The 14,964-nt window shown below is 41.2% G+C and overlaps 2 protein-coding genes across 3 annotated transcripts in view; one reads left to right on the top strand and one right to left on the bottom strand.

The window, feature by feature from the left end:
- The window catches only part of GSAP (gamma-secretase activating protein), an 82,768-nt gene extending 79,922 nt beyond the window's left edge, over nucleotides 1-2,846 (top strand). For both annotated transcript variants that reach the window (XM_056118192.1, XM_056118191.1), the window contains exons 29-31: nucleotides 479-580; nucleotides 988-1,087; nucleotides 1,459-2,846. In XM_056118192.1, coding sequence (XP_055974167.1) covers nucleotides 479-580; nucleotides 988-1,087; nucleotides 1,459-1,550 — 294 coding nt within the window. In that variant the 3' untranslated portion in view covers nucleotides 1,551-2,846. The remainder of the gene's footprint in view (nucleotides 1-478; nucleotides 581-987; nucleotides 1,088-1,458) is intronic.
- A 1,968-nt stretch (nucleotides 2,847-4,814) lies between these two features.
- CCDC146 (coiled-coil domain containing 146) overlaps nucleotides 4,815-14,964 on the bottom strand; it is a 124,588-nt gene continuing 114,438 nt past the window's right edge. Inside the window, exons 15-18 of the mRNA XM_056118580.1 lie at nucleotides 13,835-13,963; nucleotides 10,905-11,042; nucleotides 6,770-7,018; nucleotides 4,815-5,018 (exon numbers count right to left, since the gene is read on the bottom strand). Of these exons, the coding sequence (XP_055974555.1) occupies nucleotides 4,815-5,018; nucleotides 6,770-7,018; nucleotides 10,905-11,042; nucleotides 13,835-13,963 (720 nt within the window). The remainder of the gene's footprint in view (nucleotides 5,019-6,769; nucleotides 7,019-10,904; nucleotides 11,043-13,834; nucleotides 13,964-14,964) is intronic.

The raw sequence follows: 14,964 nt of genomic DNA, 5'->3' as shown, positions 1-14,964 counted from the left end.
CAATAATATTTTTGAAACTATGAATACACTTGAGGTACGGTTACTTCATGCTGTATGAGCTTATTCTCTTCTTAATACTTATCCATTTTTTTAAATGATGATTTTTTTAGAGTAGTTTAAATTCATAGAAAAATTAAGTGGAAGGTACAGAAATTCCCATGCTTGCTTCCTTTCTACACACATGCACAAGCTTTCTAATTATCATTCTGACCCCACTAGAATACTCAGTAAGCTGCTCTTGACAAATGAATGCTGACATGGTATCATTGCCCAAAGTCCACAGTTAACATTATGACTCATTCTGAGTGGTGCTTATTCTGAGTTTGGACAAATGTATAATGGAAAAGGTGTTCATAAGTACAATATCTCATAGAATATTTTTATGAAATAAATATATTTTTTTAATATTAAAACTTTAGGCTATATTTTTCATGGCTCTAAAAGTCGTTCTCTAAATATTTTTCACTTTACATAACAGCTTATTGGTCAGAAGATCTGTCGACTTTGGGATCATCCTTTGAGTTCTAACATCATTTCACAGAACCATGTGAAGCGACTGCTTCAGCATTACAAGAAGCAGGTGAGTCTGTAGGAAACCATAGCCCCACTCAACTGTGTTTTGCTTTGTTTTGTTTTGTTTGGAGCGATAGCACAGCGGTAGGGCGTTTGCCTTGCACGCAGCCAACATGGCCGACCCAAGTTCGATTCCTCCGCCCCTCTCGGAGAGCCCGGCAAGCTACCGAGAGTATCTCGCCCCCACGGCAGAGCTTGGCAAGCTACCCGTGATGTATTCGATATGCCAGACACAGTAACAACAAAGTCTCCAATGGAGACGTTACTGGACCCGCTCGAGCAAATCGATGAACAACGGGAGGACCGTGACCGTGAACTTATCCATATAGACACCAAGTCTTATTCTCACCACTCACATTTGTGCTGGTTTTTGAGAATCAACCAGTAATATACCATATGTGATTTACCTTTTAGCCATGGAATTCTCTGATTGACAAGTCATCCCACAGTATAGAATTTCTGCCACTGAATTACTTCATTGACATACTGACAGATATCGAAACTTCCAATCAAGGTAATTCACATCTTGCTCTCTGGATTGTCCTGCTCTACCCTTGACATATCAGCTAATTCCTACTTACTTCTACAAACCCTTTCCTTTCCAAAATACACAACTTTAAGGATGCCCTTTTTGTACCTGTTTTATTAACAACCCGTAACAACCCCTAGAATAAATTGCCAAAGGAACAAATCATCTTGAAGGCTTGTAGAGTTTTAAAGAGTTTCCAACTATTTGGTTGATATGATCGGTGTTGAGGTTAAGTTTTAACACCACATCCTCAAAATAATGTATTTTGATAAATTATAAAATGGTTTTTATTTCAATGATTAAAAGAAATGTTTCTTGGCTTTATAATGATATCTTTTCTCATTTTTATTTTTCAGTTCCATATACTTTTGAAGTCCATGACAATGTGGATGCAAAGTTTGTAGAGGAAGCGGCTCTGAAACATACCACAATGCTCTTAGGCTTGTGAAAGAGAAAATGCAATTAGATAGGCTGCCAGTGTTTTAATCTTCTCTGACTGTCTGTATCTCAGTTTGGCCTACAGAATTCTTATAGATTGTCCTAATTTTGAACAGCAGACGAGCAGTTAAATGTAAAGAAATGACCAACAATCTCAGGAAGCATGCTAGGGACTAACTGATGTTTATTGTAGCAGCTTCTCAGTCCCAAAGCTAGTTTCTCTTGCACTCTGAAACAACACATGCTTTAAAAATGTAGGGGTGGCCATGGAGCATTTGCCTCTCAGATGTGATGTCCTGGGTTTCATTTCTAGTATCACCAAAAAAAAAGAGGAAAAAAAACAGTATGGGGAATCGTATTCAGAAAAGCAAAAACTAGACATGTCATTGGAAACAACATTTAGTTGTTGTTCTCCTTCCACCCTTTACTGCTCATTGAATTCTGCACTAGTATTGCTACCATGGCAGACTCTTCCAGCAAAACTATTATATATGAGAACTTGCACTTAAAGGTAGAGGATAGAGCAGTTTGGGGGCTGAACTTTACCAATTGCACCAAACCCCTCTGAACTTTTAACAGGTGGTGTAATAAAGCAACCATACTTTGCAATATTATAAAATTATTTTTCTATTCTTATGTTGTGAACAAGTAGAAAAAATATTGCATAAAAATTGCTTGGAAAGAGAATGTATTTGAACAAACTGCATTTGGATTGAGCCAAACCTGCTGTTTCCAGTGCAGAATAACTGGTGACATCCAGCAGCTTACATGTGAAGTGTTTAAAGTAGGGGATTTGTCTTTGTGATGGGTCAGATGGAACTGTATTTAATTTTTTTAAGTTTAAAAATATTTATGAAAACTTGAAGTAGTAATATCTTGTAATTAAAAAAAACCTGTAAACTTTGACCTCTGTTGTTTTGTGAGCATGACCATTTTCTTTCTGTAAGGGTTCTTGAGTCTGAACATGTTCCTTGAAAGGCCAGAAGACACTACGAGGGCAGCTCCCCAACTTGTTTCTCCTCTCCCCCACAGTATCTTAAAGGTGGTCCTGATAATATGCCTTGGAAATAAATTTGGGTACCAATAGATACCCATGAATTTAAGATGCTCTTAGGACACTACACATGAGTCCTGACTAGCTGCCTTTTTGGGAAGAAGCACAGGGGACTATCATTTTGGAGAAAAGTGCCCTCCCTGTGACAGAGCAGCTGTGAAGACAACAGGTCCTCCATTGCTGTCAGACAGCAAGCCTGTCTCCTGAACTTCTCCACCCTACATGGTGGGTATCCCCTCCTTCTACCCTCTACTGATCATTGAATTCTTTGCTAATATTGCTGCTACAGCAGATTCCTCCAGCAAAACTATTATATGCAGTCGACAAGAGTCTTAAAGTGAGAACTTCCACTAAAAGATAGAGGGTAGAGAAGTCTTGGGGCTGAACCTTAACAATTGTACCACCCCCCTCTGAACTTTCACAGGTGGTGTAGTAAAGCAACCACACTTCGCAATATTCTAAAATTATTTTTCTATTCTTAAGTTGTGACACAAAATAGTTGTGGGGCTGGAGCGATAGCACAGCGGGTAAGGCGTTCGCCTTACAAGCGGCCAACATGGCTGACCCGAGTTCGATTCCTCCACCCCTCTCGGAGAGCCCGGCAAGCTACCGAGAGTATTCGATATGCCAGACACAGTAACAACAAAGGAGACGTTACTGGGCCCGCTCGAGCAAATCGACGATCAACGGGAGGGCCTTTACCTTTACCTCGAGCAAATTCTTAAGTTGTAAAACTTACCATGTGTCTAGTTTTGGAATCCTTCATGCAATGTTTCTTTGCATTAGTGTTTCTTTGCATTCTAGTTTATATAGAGTTACCTTTGGATGCTGTCAAGCATGGTCTCAGAATGACCTCATAAAGCCATCAAATTAGATTTAGTACTCTTAAAGACAGGGTAAGATTAAATTTCCCTATAGTCTAGCAAGATGAGGACTCGAAACAGATTTTGTTTGATTTAGCAAAAATCAAGAATGTGGTATTTCTCACATTCAGCTTTGTGAGGTATCTTGAGCATACTATTGTGAAATTACATGTCCAACCTTCTTGTGTCGTCTCACAAATGAGAAATATAAACACGAAATCTGGAAAGCATACTTGGGTGAAATGTCATAACATTAGAGTAATGAATAGATGAAAATTGCCTTATTTTCAACTCTTTCTCATGCAAAGTTATAAATATTTTTATTGGAATTTTGAAAAATGTTGGTATCTGAACTTAATTATCAATTCATTTGCATATAACATTGTGGAAAAGATCAAGATTTATAAGAAAGATAAATTAGAGCATAGTGCTTTTGCTGTAAAAGCATTCTTAAAAAATTACCCTAGCATTACCACAACACCCAAAAGGAGAGAGAGAACACAAGGGATCGCCCTGCCACAGAGGCAGGGTGGGATGGGAGGGATGGGGGTGGGAGGGATATTATCCATGGTGGTGGAAAATGGGCACTGGTGGAGGGATGGGTATTTGATCATTGTATAATCTAAACCCAAGCACAAAAAATTGTAAATCTACAACTGTACCTCATGGTGTTTAAAAAAAATTTCGGAATTAAAAAAAAATTCTTTCCATTTTGAGTATTCCCATATCTATTAATGCACGAATGTTCACAGTGTTCTTTTCCATAATGCTGACAACTGTATATATTCCATGTGGCTCGCTGATTCCCATCTCAAACCTATTGAATATTTCCTTTTCTAACCCCCCCCAAAAAATTACCCTAGCATTAATTTAAAAATGACGCGTTGGTCTGAGAGATAGCTAAGGTGGTGTGATGCCCTGGGTTTGATCCCTGATACTATAGCACACCTTCCCACAGCACCACCTGGAGTGGCCCCAATAGAATATTTCAAGTAGTAATGTGTTTAAACAAAGTACACACTGTCAGTTACTGTACTTTATTGTAAGCTGATTTATTTTAATGCATTTTTATAACATCTTGTATGTCACATGCTTCTTAAGTTCAATGTAGTGAAAAAAGAAAGAAATGAATAATGCAAATATATACCTTGATATAATTGTAGGACAATTCCATTTCATAGTTAACACCATGTAAAATATAGTAGTTGGTAAATGAAAGGAAGTAAGGCTATACTCTATTGATTAATTGTGGTTATGAGATTTGTAATTTGGAGCTATTATGATGATATTTTCCAGCTGGGGTGTAAAGAAGCCAGTTGAAGTGTTTTCCTTAAGAAACATGGATTGGTTCACATATTCATATTTCAATTGGCTTTATAACAGGCTTCCTAATATGCCTCATATTGGACCCAGGTTCACTAGGCTTAAAAGGGGCTAAAGCACCGTATGGTTTAGGCAAAGGAAGAGTGGCTTCTCCCTCTGGGATGTATGCGTTTGGACGCAGCTCTGCAGTTGTGTAAACCCCATTGGGCATCTGGCGATTTTCTATTTCCATTAACTCCTGCAAAGAAAAAAAATTGTTTTTTAGTTGTCTGAAAACAGTGTGAAGTCATTTCATCCTTCAGACCCAGCAGACACACACAGCTGGTCTGAGCAGCCTTAGTCTGTGCTGGCTGATATTCCATAAGGGACAAAAGGGCCAGTGGGTGGAGTTAAGTCACCACACACACACACACACACACACACACACACACACACGACACAAGTTGGGCCTCATTACTCATGCTTCACTTTTTCATAAATGAGTGGGTCTCTGCAAGTCACTAAATTCCAACTTCAGGATCTTTAATTCAGCACCAATAATTTCCATGTTTTGACAATGGTAAGACAATTATTTCCTCTTTTTCCTTTGGTAAGTTATTGGTGAGCAAATGTGACATAAAAGAAGAGATAGGGAACAAAGTGGAACTAGAGGAAAGAAGTGGTCACCTGTTTACTTTGAGCCTCAAGGTCCACAAAAATCACAAGATTCTGCCTGTGCTTCTGATAAACAGAATCTCTTTCTCCTCTCCTTTCTTCTCCTTTCTTCTCCTTTCTTCTCCTCCCTCTCTCCCTCTCTCCCTCTCTCCCTCTCTCCCTCCCTCCCCAGAGGGTAAGTTCAGGGCTTATTCCTGGCTCTGCACTCCTGGATCACTCCTGGCAGGGCTCTTACAGCTCTTTCCCCACTGTACTACTTGCTCTGGGCAAAAACAACATCTCTCATTGTGTTGACAGGAACTCTAAATAAGGGAGATCAGTGAATGACAGTCAGGATTCCATGGTTAAAACCTGAATGCCCTAAGGAACACAGTCTCAGGCAATATGATTATTACAAATCCAATCCTTTCAGGTATTCCTTGTGTGTTTGAAATGCAGCTTTACGTTGGATGAGGGAGTGAACATTGGTCTTTTGCAGCATGCTGACTTGACAGAGTGAGTTTTATTTTCTCAGGATATAGTCTCCTTCGAAGGAGGTGCTCAATTCCAGTCTAATAATATTGAAGTGGGCTGGAGTGATAGCACAGAGGGTAGGGCATTTGTCTTGCACACGGTCGACTCGGGCGACCCGGCTGACCCAGGTTCGATTCCTCTGTCCCTCTCAGAGAGCCCGACAAGCTACTGAGAGTATCTTGCCCGCACAGCAAAGCCTGTCAAGCTACCCGTGACATATTTGACATAACACAGTAACAAGTCTCACAATGGAGATGTTACTGGATCCACTTGAGCAAATCAATGAACAACGGGAGGACAGTGACAGTGACAATATTGACAGTGACAATCATAGGGAGCAGTAAAAGAACCAGTACCCAACTTGCAGGTGGATTCATCAGAGAGCAAGACTAAGACCCAGTGATGGAGGAGAGTGTTGGCATTGAGGCCTAATATATGCCCAGCAACCTCAGAGTGTGCAGAAGCAGAGACCATGACAGCTATGCTGGAGGCCCCACACTGTGTTATGGCCCAGGCAGATGCACATGGAAGCATCAGGTGAGGTCCAATCAGGGTTCAAGGTCAGATATTGGAGACTTTGTGAGGTCATAGTTTTCAGGACTAGATGTAAGACTAGAGTAGGATTTAGGATTTCCCTCTGGGAAATGTGGTACACTGTACTATTGCCTTCTACTGTGCTCTATTTACATAAAATTTTGAAGTAATGAAACTAATGACTTTCAGGATTATGTGGTGCAGTGGGAAGTTTTTCATATAGTTTGGAAACAAAAAATAGCTCTTGTTGGCACACCTTACAAATACAATGTAGAAGCCAAAGCTTACCTGAGACCTTTCAGCAACAGCCAAGGCATACATATCTTCATCCCGAAGTACCTTTAACCATTCTTTCTCAATATCTTTATTGAGTGGCAGACCCTTTTCCATCCTGGAACTGCAGGAGAAGAGAAAATCTTCTTTGTCTCTGACTTCCTTTTGGAGTTCAATGACCAGAGCTTGTTTCATGGACAGCTCAGCAACAAGGGCCATCAACTTTTCAGTGGCATCTTTGATCTTTCTCTGGTAACTATTCATCTAGAATTAAAGAGTTCGAGGTTGAGCATATGTGCACATTTTATGAAGATTTGAAGAAAATGCACAGCTACAGGGTATATGTAATGGTGTCGAGTTTCAGTGGGAATACACGTAGGAAATAATAATTGGAGGAAACTTCAGAGATTGTTCAGAGATTGTGCCCAGCACCCTGGTTGTATTAATAAAAACTGGGAGGGAAAAGAAAGTTCAATTAGTTATTAGATTTCCCAACAAATACCACTGAGAATAGATAATGTCATTTTACAGAGGTGATCAAGAAGGGGGAAAGGTGTGCTTAATTTCTAAGTTATGGCTAATTTTTGCCATATTATAATTTACAGTTTAGAAGGGGGAAATCTGGTAGAATAAACTGTATTTAAATATAACTCTGGTTATATAATAACCCAGGTCCTGCATCTAAACTGAATTTTAATGGAGAAATCACAGTATCATTGTTTTTAATCTCTGAGATTTAGCCCATGAGACCATAAAATAAGCATAAGCTGAAATAAGGGGCTCTGACTGATAATTAATGAAACAGTCCTGACTGAAACACTCCTATGTAGCTGCCTTTTCTTATGAAGGAAATAAAAGATAGGATCAGGTAGAACAACTGATTTTGAAAAAAAAAAGAAGTAAAATTGGAATTCATGGTTCCTGAAGGTATTTTGGCCCAGAGTGCACTGCCCAGGGTGACCACATCTCACACTCCTATATTCATGGCCATTATTCACCCACTATTACTCTCTGTCATCTTGCATTATTTTCCCTTCACTCTGTTTTACCGGGTGGGGTGATAGCACAGCAGGTAGGGCGTTTGCCTTGCATGCGGCCGACCCAGGTTCAATTCCTCTGCCCCTCTCGGAGATCCTGGCAAGCTACCAAAAGTATCCCGCCCGCACGGCAGAGTCTGGCAAGCTACCCATAACATATTCGACATGCCAAAAACAGTAACAAGTCTCACAATGGAGACATTACTGGTGCTCGCTCAAGCAAATCGATGAACAACGAGAGGATAGTGTGACAGTGCATTCTGTTTCACTATTGCTTTATACTCTTTGAACAAGAAGACATGTGAGATATTAGCTTCCGTTACCTGACCTCAGATACCTCCCTCTCTAGTAGAGCATACATAGGTCTATCAACACCTGCACTAGAGGAAGGTGACTGTGGTGAGTGAGTTCCCTGCTTGGAAATGGAAAATCTGGGGCCAGAGAAGCAGAGGGTAGGGTGCTTGTTTTGCATTCAGTTAACCCAGGTTCAATTCCTGGCATCCCATATGGTACCCCAAGACTCTCAGGAATGATGCCTGAATGCAGAGCCAGGAGTAAGCCCTGAGCACCTCTGTGTGTGACCCACAAACAAACCCCCCAAAGAGTAACAACAAAAAAAGGAAAATGGAAATACTGCTTATTATCTAAATACTTTCCATACAGAAACAGAATATGTTTTTGAAACTCTTCAGAACTGCATTCATTTTTAGGTAGTATACTTTGAATAAAAGTGGCCACCACTTACGGGCTAGAGAGATAGCACAGCAGATAAGGCATTTGCCTTGCATACAGATGACCTGGGTTTGATCCCTGGCACTGTAATTGGTCTCCCGAGCTCCACTAGGAATGACCACTGAGTTCAGAGCCAGGAGTAAGTCCTGAGCACTGCCAGGTGTGGCCCCCCAAAAAAACCATAAAACGAACAAAAGTGACCAACACTTAAAGTTTCAATGATGAGTTGTTGTTTCTTCCCTAAACATTATGAATCAGCCACCATCTGTTTCAGTGTCACATGTAGATATGCGGAACTAGCCATCCTCCCATTTCTTCTACAAATCAAAAAGAGAGTGGTGTTATTCAGGATTACTCTAAATCTTTGCCGAGATTTACCATTTTCTGTTCAGTTTAGAAAACTTGTAAGAGAAGCTAAAAGATAGATTAAAAAAAAGATGAGAGCCTTGGAGAATGCATTCCTCCTGAGTACCTGTACGGCACTTGGTGATCACCAAGGTCACTTGGTGATCAACTGTTAGGAGAAAATTTCAGCTGCTGTTATATTTCACAGATCGGGAAAGGGTTTTAACATAATGTATTTATCCTTCTCTAGGTCATTTGCTAGAACTAGTATATCAGAGATTAAGTATCTGACAGTCTTCTACCTTCCAAGATTTACCTATTTTTTGGGCGGGAGAGGGATCACACACAGCATGCTCAGGGGTTACTTCTGGCTCTGCACTCAGGAATTACTCCTGGAGGTGCTTGGGGGACCATCTGGGATGCCGGGGATCGAACCCAGGTCGGCCATGTGCAAGGCAAATGCCCTACCCACTGTACTATCTCTCCAGCCAGCTTTACCTACTTTGAGATTATAATCTCAAAGGTTGTTTTGCTTTTTGTTTTGAGGCCACAGCAGTATTTAGGGTTGACTCCTGGGTCTGAGCTCAGGGATCATTCCTGATGGTGTTTGGGAATCATATACAGTGCTGAAGACTGAACTGGGGCAAGCCACATGCAAGGCAAGCACTTTTCTCACTATACTACCTAACCCGAGATTACAATTTTCAAACGAAGAAAAATGCAAGTAGAGAACACATAAGGTGAAGAAAGGACAGGTGAGGTAAAACCAGTCCGAGGTTGAATGAGTCCTAGGCTAGGACTAGGTCAGCTATATTGGAACTTTCACCTACTGTTTACAGTAGCTCACAATGGCTTATTTCTACCACCAAGTCTGATTTCTGTAGGGGCATGGCAGCAACTAGGACCAGCCAGCCTTAAGCAGAAACTGACTTCCCTCAGAGAAGCACTGTAGCACTGTCCTCCTGTTGTTCATTGATTTACTCGAGCGGGCACCAATAACGTCTCCATTGTGAGACTTGTTACTGTTTTTGGCATATTGAATATGCTATGGGGAGCTTGCCAGGCTCTGCCATACCCCTCAAAGAAAGAAAAATTAATTTTGCAAGAAGAATGAAGGCATTCTTTAATTAAATGTTGGACCCATATGTTGAGGCAAAGTCTATGAGCCTAAGGAGATCTTAACATTCCTTATTTTATGAGGTAAACTGTAAGTCTTTTTACTTGTTCAGAATTTTGGCTAGAGTTCAGGCAAGGCAAGCCTCAGAGAAACGAAGAATGAGAAAGTAAGTGCTCTCAGGAGCCCACATTTGTGTTGTGGATGTTTTTCTTTTTTTATCTATTTCCCTGAATTAGCCGGGTTGAACAGTATGTCATGCTTAGCACGAAGCGGGTGCGGGGCAGATTGAGTTCTCAGGGCAGCAGTTTTCTGTGGGAGGCCAGGTGAGTAGATCCCTGCTTGCCTGGGAATGGCTTCTCCCACATCTGAATCACCAACCCTTCTATTTGGGTACATCTTTGCAATTTCCTGTGGTTCTAAGCAGACCTTGCCTCCAGAATTTGAATTGGAAGCTTGTGAGGGTGCTGCAGGGTACCCTAGAAGGCCCAGAAGTAGCTGTACCATATGGTATAAGTTTGGGTGCTATGTAATTGCTGTTTGCTTTAATGATCCCCCTTCCATTTCTGAGTTCTGGCTTGGGATGATTTTCCCTTGGGAGGGAAACTGTGGAGCTACTGGAGAACTTCCTTTTACAAGGTCCTCCTTTCACAAGGAACTAGAAAGGAGTTAATATTGCACATGAAATATAAAAATAATAAATATATGTCTGAGTCGGTGTCTCCCCAGCTACAAAGTAAATTCATTCCTGGAACAGTTAACACTTACTTAGGACACTTGTTGGAGTCATCTCTATGTGTTAATGTCTCTCCAGTTGTAAAGTCTAATCTCTCTAGTGCTGCTCTCAGTAAGTAAAGCAGCCTGGGAGAATGAAAGAAGAGAAAGGAGAAAGGGCAGATAAAAGGGAAGGTCGCTAGCATACCTTTTTGGCTAGGAGCAGCGTGTCTTGCTTGCCCGCCTCGGTTTTGCTGCTGAGTCTATCCGTGAGCCGGGTGACTTGTTCAAAGATGAAATCCTGCTCCAGTAACTTCTCCTCCTTCTTGGCCAGAAGTAGTTCCAGCTATAGTTGAATAGGGGAGAAAATGTCAAGCAAGTCAAAATTTTCTTTTCTCCTTAGAGTGCCAGCTGATCCCCACTCCCCTTGATGAAGGCACATTGCTATTGAGTTCCCTATTCCATGATAGCACTGTAGCACTGTCCTCCCATTGTTCATCAATTTTCTCGAGTGGGCACCAGTAACGTCTCCATTGTAAGACTTGTTATGTTCTTGGCATATCGAATACGTCACGGGTAGCTTGCCAGGCTTTGCCGTGCGGGCGGGATACTCTCTGTAGCTTGCCGGGCTCTCCAAGAGGGGTGGTGGAATCGAACCCGGGTCCACCGTGTGCAAAGCAAATGCCCTACCCACTATGCTATCACTCTGGCCCATTCCATGATAGGGAAATGCAAATCAAAACAATGAGATATTACCCTTTCTCCAGAGACTGGCGCATGTCAAAAAGAACTACAGCAGCCAGTGTTGGTGTGGATGCAGGGAAAAGAAGACCTTCCTCACTGCTGGTAGGAATGTTAATGGTACAGCCTTTTGGGAAGACAGCATGGATATTTCTCAGTAAAACTAGGAACTGAGCTTCCTTTTGACCCAACAAAATTCTGCTTCTGGGAATATATCCCAAGGGCCCAAAAACACAATGCAGAAAAGACATCTGCACTCTAATGTTTATTGTAGCACTATTCACAATAGCCAAAATCTGGAAACAATTGGAGAACTCAAGAACAAGTAACTAGTTAAAGAAGCTGTGGTACATAAGCACAATGAAATACTACTTGGTCATAAGAAAAGATGAAATCTTGCACTTTGCTGCTGTGTGAATGATCTGGAGAGTATTTTGCTGAGTGAAGGTAGTGAGAGGGAGAGGGACAGACACAGAATAACCTCTCATATGTTGCATATAAAGGAGCATAACAGGAAAACAATAAATGCCCAAAGGCAGTAGAAACAAAAAGCATGAGAACTGGTTTCCAGTAGGAAGCTTGCTACTGGTGGGGGGGGGCGGGGAGGAGTAGGGTGGGAAGGGAATTGACCAGGAAAGGGTATAATATGACATTGGTGGAGGGAAATGGTCACACTGGAGGAGAAAGAAATGCTATATAAGTAAATATAAAGTGTCTGCCATATAGGCAGGCTGAGGTGGGGGAGGGAAACTGTGGACATTGGTGCAGAGAAATGGACCCTGATGAAGTGATTGTTATCGAAAGATTATGACTGAACCTCAATCACAAATAACTTTGTAACTTTGTGATTCACAATGATTAAATTAAAAAAATAAAAAAAACCTTCCCCTGACCATTTTCTCCTGAGTTCTTCCCTCCACAGCAAAGAACTGCCTTTTCAGTTCTCTAGAACTTCCACACTGCCAGTCCTTTGATAGGCTCCCATCAGGAAGACAATGCATACAACTCAGGATGCCAACACCTCTCAACCCCCCAACCCTTGTCCTAGAGAGAGAAAGAAGGCCATCTTGAAAAGAGTCCTACTTCTTTTGGCCAGTGTCTAAAGTCAAGCTTAGATTTTGTTTTTAGATTACAATGAAAGGAGTATCTCTGTGGCCAGAATAATGATAAGGCTTAACTCTGTGTACATAACATATAACAACACCATGGTTATTTGTGACACATGAACTGTAAGGGACAAAGAAAGATTATTTTAAGAATGTTTACCTTAAGGGGGTATGGTGCCACCAGCAGGTCAATCTGTGCCTGTGAGGCGGGTACATCAGCAACCTCATGGTACCTTCAGACTTCCAAATACCCCAAAATTGCTGCTGTGCTTTTGGCTAGACCCCAAAAACTTGGGGCATAGTTTACCAAGAAAGTAAACAGCCAAAAGTTAGGTATGTGGGAAACACACCCACAAACCACCTCCATCTCAGCTATATAATTGGAGGCATGGCCTCTCTGGTTCTTGATTGAACTGCTTAAGGGCCATGATCCCAGAGACTCAGAAACAAATCTTGAAACCCAAAGGTTTTTGGCAGAGATGCGTCTGGTCCCCATAATGGGTTACTATCACCTAGGACCACCCCAGGGGGAAAGGGTGTTGGCCCTCTGCCTGCTCCCCCTAGACGGCCCAGTGGCCGCCATCCTTCAGAGGCCACTAGACAGTCATGTTTGGGCCCACAGTGACGAGACACATGGGGCCTCATGGGGTGGGGGTGGAGCTTGCCCTTTCCTCCCCACCCCAATGAGACCCTGAGTTGCCGCCCATGAACGGCCTCTCTGGCTCCTGATAAAGCTGCTTAACAGCCATGATCCAGGAGACTCAGGAACAAATCTTGGAACCCAGCAGGTGTTGTCAGAAATCCCTCCAGATTTAATTATTAAAATTTCGGAATTTCAAAATCGCGCGGCCACTACTGCAGCCACACGACATCATATGTTATTCATAACCAGCAATAGAAAACAAATTGTCTTCTGTTGCCTTTTCTGGCATGTCTGAATGTCGGGGTAAAATCCCAAATAATAATGGTATGTCTGGTGTCAAAATATTGAGTGTACTCAAAGTAGAGAGAAAGTAATGTGGAAATCATCTGCCTCACAGGTAGGGGGAGTGTGTGGGATGGGGGTATACTGGGGTTTTTGGTGGTGGAGAATGGGCACTGGTGAAGGGACGGGTGTTTCACTGTATGACCGAAACTTAAACCTGAAAGCTTTGTAACTGCTCTCATGGTGATTCAATAAATAACATTATAAAAAATGAGAACAAAATGTAAGGTGGAGTTCATGCCCAATTCAATCAGCCTAATCAGTGGCTGAATAAATAGCAGTACTCCTACATAAAAAAATGTTTACCTTATTTATTTTTTTGATCATTTCTTCTTCAGTCGGATCTTTCCCTGGAAGGAAGTGACTTCTGTTCTCACCATCAGGATTTATGAATACTTTCTCCAGATCTCTTATTTTGTCTGTACACTGTGTAAACTATTAAAACAAGGGGAAAATATTAACTTTAAAACCCTCTTGTCTTCATAAATCTCAAAATTATATAACCCAGGGGCTAGGGAGGAGCTCAAGGGCTGGAGTGAATGTATAGGTAGGTACCTTACATAAGTGAGGTATTAAGTTTGATCCTCAAGTTACATGACCTTCTAAGTACCTCTCTGCTGGAGAGTCCCTCCCCCTCAAAATTGTTTGTATAGAAGAACCCCAGATGAAGGTGAAGAGGTTTATAGCAGGTCAATCTCACTTTGATACAAAAAGTAGACAAAAACTGTAATTAAATAATAAGTATTAAGTATATTAAGTATATATAATACTTATATATATAAGTATTCCTGATGAACACAGATTCAGAAATCTGCAACAAAGTCATAATGGATTAAATGTGACAAAAATTCAAAAGGATCAGACACCTTGACCAGGTAAGATTTATCCCAGGAATGCAAGGATGGTTTAACATAAAAAATATAAATATATGATATTGACTATTATATTGATTTTATATTATACTGACAATTTAATATTAGAAGTATGATTATTATATTCATGTTATATTGATATTAGATATCAATATATTGTTTCAACGGGAAAGATTAAAAATAGTATGGTGTTATCAATAGATGAGGAGAAACTTTTGATGAGATTCAGCACCCATTTATAATAAAACTTCTCAAAAAAACAGAGACAAAAAGGACTTAATATAGAAAAGATACTGTCACTATCACTGTCCTCCCGTTGTCATCGATTTGCTCGAGCAGGCCCAGTAACATCTCCATTGTGAAACTTGTTACTGTGATTGGCATATCAAATGCGTCACGGGTAACTTGCTAGGCTTTGCTGTGCGGGCGAGGTACTCTCAGTAGCTTGCCGAGCTCTCTGAGAGGGGCGGAGGAATTGAACCTGGGTCGGTCGGGTTGGATAATTAACAGATATTACTGTACTCAGTGACAAATAAAGCTGAAAGCTTTTCTTTCAAGATCAGT

Source organism: Sorex fumeus, unplaced genomic scaffold (genome assembly GCF_029834395.1).
Source record: "Sorex fumeus unplaced genomic scaffold, SorFum_2.1 ptg000037l, whole genome shotgun sequence".
Taxonomy (NCBI): Eukaryota; Metazoa; Chordata; class Mammalia; order Eulipotyphla; family Soricidae; genus Sorex; species Sorex fumeus.
This window is presented reverse-complemented; position numbering and strand designations above follow the sequence as displayed.